The 8,145-nt window shown below is 40.1% G+C and overlaps 1 protein-coding gene across 1 annotated transcript; it reads left to right on the plus strand.

The window, feature by feature from the left end:
• The first annotated feature begins 268 nt into the window (after window positions 1-268).
• Window positions 269-7,641, plus strand: LOC118557481 (lysophosphatidylcholine acyltransferase 1). Its single transcript, XM_036127595.1, is given in 15 exon segments — window positions 269-284; window positions 396-454; window positions 692-736; window positions 739-749; window positions 3,619-3,652; window positions 3,654-3,674; window positions 3,902-3,910; window positions 3,912-3,951; window positions 3,954-3,988; window positions 4,265-4,306; window positions 4,308-4,393; window positions 4,904-5,054; window positions 6,178-6,276; window positions 6,648-6,789; window positions 6,915-7,641. Coding segments are annotated over 15 exon segments (1,023 nt in total). The 3' UTR covers window positions 7,148-7,641.
• The last annotated feature ends 504 nt before the right edge of the window (window positions 7,642-8,145 follow it).

Consider the following 8,145-nt stretch of genomic DNA (forward strand, 5'->3'; position numbering starts at 1 on the left):
TAATAAAAGGCTTGAGTTGTTATCCTCCTGACATTGTCTCCAACAATTTTACGTGTAATAATAAAATAAAGAGACCTTGAAGCATTCTAAGTTACTCTTTGCCCAAAAATAACTACTAAGTTTTCAATATATTTACTAAACGCAGAACAAGGTGAAGGGGTTATCAATGGTTTGATTCATACAAGACAACAGAACTTAGATCGGGCATGGGACGTAGCTAATTAAAGAGTAAGGCTAGTTTCTAGCTTGTAAACTACAGAAAGCTACGATGTTTGGCTTTGGGCGTCAGACTTCATTACTGAGCTCAGTGGTATTCTGTTTGGCATGCATTTACATTAGATTTGTTTAGTTTTAGCGTCTTGTCTATTTAAAACTTTGTTTTTTCTCCTCTCTAGGAGCCTTTATCCCAGCTGTTCCAGTGCAGCCTGTTGTGATTTCGTACCCCAATAAATTGGTAAGATGTAATGGAGTACTCATTTCAGGGCTACCTTAGAGGGTACGATACCGTTTTCTCCATCCTATTTATGCACAAGTTTTTTATGGTTTTTTAATTCCGTTTACTTAACTAGAAACATAATTGACAGGGGAGCATTAGAGATTGTCATAACGATTTAGATTCAGTTCCACTTGTTGTTTTATATTTTTTAGGTCCGGCTCTATAAACATCACAGTTTCCTATGTGCTCATAAAGTCGGTCTTGTGTAGCTACAGGGACACAAGCACATGGACGTGGCAGGAGGACCTGGAGCGTAAGTCCAGCATTATTGATCCTAGTAATTCTTAATATAGATATATGGTCTGGGGGAATCCTAGTATTTAAATACAGTGTTTTATTCTGCCAGGGAAATGGTTATCGGCGAAATTCTAACTAAAGCTCGTGAGTCTGAGGGACTTAAGCGATGCCGGACGAGCAAAGCACAGAGGCTGATATGGTTAAATAAATAACACAGTGGTTCCTAAAGTTTTCCCTGTAAACCATGAAAACCAGTCCGCCTTGAGACCCCTTTTGTGGAGTTGGGGGCAATTACAAGAATAAAAGAAGTAATTTATTAGAAATCATACAAGAAAGCATAGTTTTGCTTGTGTTAAATGAGGAATGCTGAGCATCTTTAAAGTTATGTTTTATGTTGTTTTTGTATAATAAGGAAATCTAGAATCATTTTAGTATATCAGCATCATATTGTAGTGTTAAGAACTTTGTGGCAAATGAAAATCTACACAAGCTCACAATTTATAAAAAATGTGATTTAAGTTTGATCTATTACACTTCCTGTGACGCAAAATGTTCTTTGACGATCTAGGTAAGAATGTAGCTGAGTAAACCTGAAATACTGCTGCGGCTTATCAAGATGTTGCTTTCTTGTAGAAGTGCTCTAACGTTTTCTTAGATGTTTTCCTTCGCGCACGTTACCACCCAGCTCGCCTCCAGCACAGCACATCGTTTTCAACCCCGCTGCGCCAACGGCTGGGGTTACAAAACATTTTTTGCAATCAAGCAGCACCGTGATAATCTTTGCTTATCAGTTTTCAGGTTTTTACACCTGCTTTCTGGCCTAAACATGGTAAAAGTTCATTTTGTCACAGTGTAAATATTGGTTTATACATTTTTGATTCATTTCTGAGTTTGTTTTCTTTATTTCTTTCTTGGACCCACCAGGCGGTCCCCCGCCCCCACTTAGGGAACCCCCGCTCTAGCAGTCACCTGTCGTTTTGTTGTAAAGCATGCCCCATGCTTTACAAACACATTATCGTTACCTGTATGTTAGCGAGTGTTCAGATAGACCCCGGAGCAGGGCAGGCACAAACTGGGCTTGGATTGAGTTAAGAAAGGATGTACTGCTCGCCGTGATTCTGAGGACATTTTGTGGCTTCAATTTTCCTTTTGTTTCAAGTACTCAGTTAAAGAACAAGACAGTCTGATATAAAAATGTTAGAACAGTTTATTTTCATGTTATAAGGCATTTGAGTTGAAAACATTTTTGTGACATTTTGTTATGCGGCTCTTTGCAATGCTGCTGGATTGTAATTCTGGGTCTTGAGCTGGAACTGGTTGACCATCCCTGGAGAAGACCGCTGACTTGACAGATGTCCAGAAAAACAGGCATTGGCACCCTCCACAAGGAGGGTAAGCTACGAAGGGTCATTGCTAAAGAAGCAGATTGTTCAGAGTGTTTATCTGAGCATATTAATAGAAGGTCGAGTGAAAGGAAAAGGTGTGCTAAGAAAACTTGCACCAGCAACATTCGTATCGACGTTTAGAGGAGCTTCACAAGGAGGTGGACGGAGGCTGGAGTCGCGCATCAAAGCTGCATGAACAAATCCTACACAGGGTTACAGATGTCGCATTTTCCGTGTCAACCCACTCCTGAACCAGAGACGACGTCAGAATCGCCTTACCTGGGCCGAGGAGGAAAAGAACTGGAGATTTGCTCAGTCCTGTTTTTCAGATGAAAACTAAGTTTGCATTTTAATTTAAAATCAAAGTTCCCAGAGTCTGGAATCCACATTGCTTAGGTTCAGAGTGAAGTTTCCAGTCAGTGATAGTTGTGGTTGTGCCATGTCAGCTACTGGTGTTGGGTCCACTGTTTTTCCTGAAGTCCACATTCAATACAACCGCCATGAAATTCAAGAGCACTTTATGCGTTCCCCTCAGCAGAAACGCTGTATGAAGATGCTGGTTTATTTTCCAGCAGGACCTGCCCAATGTGCACATGCCAAGGGTGCCAGAAGCTGGTTCAGTGACAATGGTGTGTCCTATTCTTGATTGGCCACAAAACTGCCCTGATATTGCGATATATTGAGCAGTTCACCACGGACGACGATAATGGAAAATAAAACTGACTTATTTTGGGATACTTTCGCATATGACCTTTGATACGGGAGTTGTTTTTCCCGTTCATTGCCAAACGTCTGCCAACAGCTTGTCTGAAATTAGAACTTCAATCTAGTTTGGGCGCACATAACCTAAATACCCTCGTTGTACGCACATATTATGTTTCTATGTATTTATTGACTGATTAAAATGAAAACTACCCTAGGCATAGGACGCGTGAACACTACTTATGTTGGAGGCGTCTGGTGTGTTTCCTCTCTATTGTCAGCTTCAGTCTGGGTTCAATGTCTGTTGTTGCTGGCGCCAGAAGAAGTGTGACAATTTGGTCAAATGTGAATGAGTCCGTTTATATTGACTTTGACACAAATTGATTCGCTGAATAATTTAATTTATATGGAAAAACATTATTTTGACCACCCTAATTCAGAGAACAAAACCTGTTGATTTTGTGAAGAGAAAAACAGATGCTGGAGCCGTGAAGAAGAAATATTTCTGGGCTTCTGTTAGATTTTCAGAGCTGCTTATCGGGACAAAAATACTTTTCATCTGCTAGTGTTACTGGTACAGCTTGGGTTTGTGCTGTATTAATGCTATGATTGCATGTTTACCTGCCGTCATTTAGCCAGATATTCATAACAAATAATATTACAGAGCATGACAGTCGAGAGAAAAAAAAATAAATAAAGTACTTGAAATTAATAAACACTTTCCATGTATGTAGATTCTATAAAAATCCTGAATGTTTTTATTTGGCACTCATGTTTTTAATTTTTTCTACATTCCAGATTTAAAATCTTGTGGCTAACCCTCTGCAGGTTAACACAATGAATTTGTGATAGAGGTAAGTAAAAACTATGATTATTATGTGCGTCTTCCTGCTTTGGTCAAGGGTCGCTTACCAGACAAAATTTCAACATTTCATTGACTAATAAAACAAGAACTTGACCTTAGAGTGATACTCAAACAACTTTTTTTTGTCACATTTGTACTTTTTTTTTATCTGTTTAGTTTTGTGTGTCCCTTTTTAAATGATAGAGAGGTCACCTTTTATGTTTGGTCTTTGTACAGTTCCTTCCACATTTACACCCCTTCAGAGGAGGAGAAGAGGAATCCTGCTCTCTTGCTGTCAATGTGAGACGGGTCATGGCCAAGTAAGTGAAATTGATTGATCTTTTCTTGGCAGGCGTGAGAAATCATACTGTTCTGTACAGTACATTTTGGTTTGTGCATCACCACAGTAGTAGACAAGGGATGCTCAGAAGGCCACTGATTTGTTAAGGTTGAGCACCTATCATGATGATCTGATCAGTGTTCACTAAAAAACGTGATACGCTTGTGATGAAAGCATAAATCTTTGCTTAGAACAGATACCTTAAGCAAAGTATTGATTTTTTTTTCCTGTCATTGTCCTGTCATCTGCGGTGTGCACAGAGCCCTGGGGTACCCATCACAGATTATTCATTTGAAGACTGCCCAGCTGGCAATGGCAGAGGGCCAGCTGAGGCTGCCGGTCGACACCTGTCTGCTGGAGTTTGCCAAGCTCGTCAGGAGGCTGGGGTTAGTCAACTTTTCTAATGCATAGCACTCATTACAGGGAACCAAGTAACAGCCACGAAAGTGAAACGGTGAAAAAAAACACAACAGGAGCTCGGCAGGGATCTGATTTCTGGCAGCAGTTTTGTGGAGAAATGCTGTGGGTATTTAGGCTTTTATTTATCAGAAGGATTACGAACACTATTCACATTTCATTATCTAGATCTGGTTTAGGACAGATTCTTCATATATTGAGCTGTACAAATTATTTCTGATAATTGATTGGTTATTGGTGCTTTGTCATCTAGCAACTAATAGGAAAGTTTTAGTTCATTTTAATCTACTAGAGAAGTGGTAGTGTGATGACTTTGTATAAGAAATATTGTAAAATTCATTGAGATATCATCTCTATATGTCAGCCAAATTATCCTCGCAGTTGAAATTTCCAAGTATCAGTTGTCTGTTGTTGTTTTTATTTTGATGATGCATAAAATGTTACAAGATTTTAAGAGTTTCCTCCCATGCGGTCACAGGCTGAAAACCCCAGAACACTGAAAAGGTTCTGCAGGACTATGGGACAGAGCCAGGAAGCTGGAAGGGGCAGAAGCTGGACTTGGAAGACTTTGCTCACTTCCTCGATGTGCCAGTTTCCGATATGCTGCGCGACATGTTTTCTCTTTTCAACGAGGTAAAGACCTAATCCTTACAACTACAACTCGCTGTCTGTTGTTACAAGTTTGACTTGTAGCTGGCATGTAATTGGCAGAAAATATAGTTTGCAGTAGAGAAATGGGTAAAATAAAAAAACATAGTTACCGTTATCATTTATCGAACAGTTCTCTCTATGCTCAGAGCTGCATTGGTTATTTTATGTTTTCTGCACAAAGTTTTATGACAGTTTTGTCTGTGAAAGGTTAATTAAGTTAGGCTGTAATTGATCATTAAACTTTTACCAGATAGAAAGTCTCACACTATGTGGTTATTGAACCAACTTTACCTTTTCATTATGGTGCCTTCACACCGAAAGTCAATGAGGCGGCCTGATTTAGAGATTATTTCGAGATTTAGATTTCGAGATACGATCAGAGCGACTCAATCAGCGCGGTGAGCGGAGCGCAACCTGCTGTGACTTTTGCAGGAGTTTTAAAATCTGAACTTTTCTGTCAATTCGTGTCACGTCAGCCAATCAGGGATTGGCCTATTGCTGTGACACAGAGTGAGGAGCACAGCAGAGACAAAGCTTATTTACAATCAAAATGAAAGATAGAAAAATGAATGTTGACATGGGATGAAGTAAGGAATGCTCTTAGAGGTTGTGGGTGGCTTTGAAGAAAGCCGTTTTAATTAAGCACATAAAAGGACTGTTAAATCATTCATCACTCTTGTCTGCCCGGCCTCTTGCTCTGCTCTCCCGCTGCTCCTGTCTTAGCTCCAGTGCTGGTCCGGCTAGGCACCGCCTCGGCGCCCACTCGGTGCTCTCCCGGCCAAAAACAATTCCTCCAATGGCATCTTATTCTTTATCTTGTGGAGGCCACATAATCTTACTAAACTTAAAGGAACCCCATGTCATGATGCTCCCACCAGTGTGTAGCTATTGCAGGCTTTGCAGAACTTGATGCTGTTTGATGGCACAAATCAGCCGAGGCGTTCATTTCTGTTTTGCGTGTGAGTTAGCATATGCTAATTCAGCAGCTTGGTCCGTGCTCAGTTATTTATGTTCAACCAGCTGTGCATTTATAGTTAGAAAAAGAAAATTATTTTTATATATTTATTTTTTTTAACTAAGACTTGTTTTAATTCTTCTTTTCCAGCATGAAGATGGAAGCATGGACATTAGAGAATATGTTATAGCCTTATCCGTCGTGTGCAGGCCCGCCAAAACTCTGGAAACCATGAAATTGGCCTTCAAGGTATGTTTTGGTTCTGTCTTTGTGTCAAGTAATTTATGTTGTAGTGGAATAAAGTGAAAACAAGACGAATAAAAACAAGTTAACACGGTGTATTTATTTTGCCATCAGATAACATGAAGCATTGTGTGCTTGTTGCCCCAGCCTGAGTTTAATTAAATCGTCAGCTTAATAAACATTTCTTCCCAAGTGTAATGTACTGCTTGCGCAGATGTCCTTTCCATAGCAGTGTGTTATAAATGTGCATTAAGGGTTGGTATTTGCTTAAACCCACAGAAGCCAAGTAAACTTGTTAAGTAGTCCATCCTTTCAAAAAGGAGCAGCTAGATATGCTTTACTTTCTTACTCATATCTTCCTGTCTCCTTTTCTGCAGATGTTTGAGGCAGAGGAAGACAGTGCCATCACAGAGATGGAGCTGGCAGTTATCCTGAAGACCGCTTTAGGCGTGGCTCACCTGGACGTGTCCCGTCTCTTTACAGCCATTGATGTAGACGACACGGGGAAGATTACGTTTGGTAAGAGCATGCATGAAATCATAAATGGTTGTCTAAATGAAACAGTCTAAATGAAGCAGTCTAAACAGTCTCAGTAGCAGCTGGTTTGTAATGTTGTCTCTGGCTCCCCCTTGTGGTCTTTTCAGATAAGTTCAGAGGTTTTGTGGAGGAGAACCCAGACTTTGCTGATGACTATCTTCACACTGAAAGTGTAGGTCCTCAGAGTGGACCTTGCCACGATCACCACAACCAGAGCAGCCCATCTACTATCACCCTGCAAGGCACTGCCAACACCAAAACAGCCAACGGTATCTGCCCCGACTTCAGCCCTAAAGACCATGGCGGCACAGTAGATGGGCTCACGAAGAAACACAACTGAAAGAGGTTTAAAAAAATCCGAGGGAGCAAGCAAACACCTCTCCTGGTGAGAGGATTCTGTAGGGGGCAATGTTGGTTATCTATTAGTAACTTGATGGTAAAGGACTGCATTTCATTAACCACAACCATAAAATGAAGTTTACCCTTTCTTGTTAGTATTGTATCCATGAAATATCTGTGATTTCAGCCAGTAAACAGCAGTTTGGTACAAAACTTTTTTTTTTTTTTTTTTGCCATAAGAAGAATTGTCATAACGCCAGATATTGGCTTTTTTGGGATACAATGCTGAAATACTTGAAGGGCAAGCACTTATTAGGATTCCTGGGGTCAATTTTAATTATTTTTATTTTCTCCCCCGGCATTGCATGATTTTAACGGAAATTTACCAAGACGCAAACAATCTCTGGATTGTAAAGAGAACACAACTGTTGTGTGAAATCTATTTTTTTCTTTTTCTTGGAACGTTTTATCCATTTCCTCTCTTTAATGGTAGCTGCCTTTGAACTTTTAAATGAAAATGCAGAATTAAGGGGCTCATGTTATATTGAGCAATTATTTTTGTGAAGAAGGAAGGCCCCGGGGAACCAGTGAAGAATGGCTGGAAGCACGTAGCTTCAGTAGGCACATTTGAGGTTGTCTCGGGTCTCTGCACGTCTATGATTAGAATCGCTACGACTGTGTGTGTGCGTGCGCGTATGAATGAGTGTGTGTGTGTGAACACAGTGATATAATTTAGCTCAGGGTTCAGTGACAAAAATGGAAAACTTAACAATGATGTCATGGTTTTTGACTATTTGTAGGTTACATGCATGTAAACTGTCCTTTGCGCGAGTGGTCTCCTGTCCTGTCGCCTCGTAGTTTCATACAGTCGCATCTTTTTGTTCTCTCGTTTTTTTTTTTTTTTGGTTTTTTTCTGTTTTGTTGCATTTGATGTGACACAACTTGGACCAAAATTCATCGGGTGATTTAATTAAACACCTTTTTATGTCTTTGTTTGCC

The sequence above is a fragment of the Fundulus heteroclitus genome, chromosome 3 (genome assembly GCF_011125445.2).
Source record: "Fundulus heteroclitus isolate FHET01 chromosome 3, MU-UCD_Fhet_4.1, whole genome shotgun sequence".
NCBI lineage: Eukaryota > Metazoa > Chordata > Actinopteri > Cyprinodontiformes > Fundulidae > Fundulus > Fundulus heteroclitus.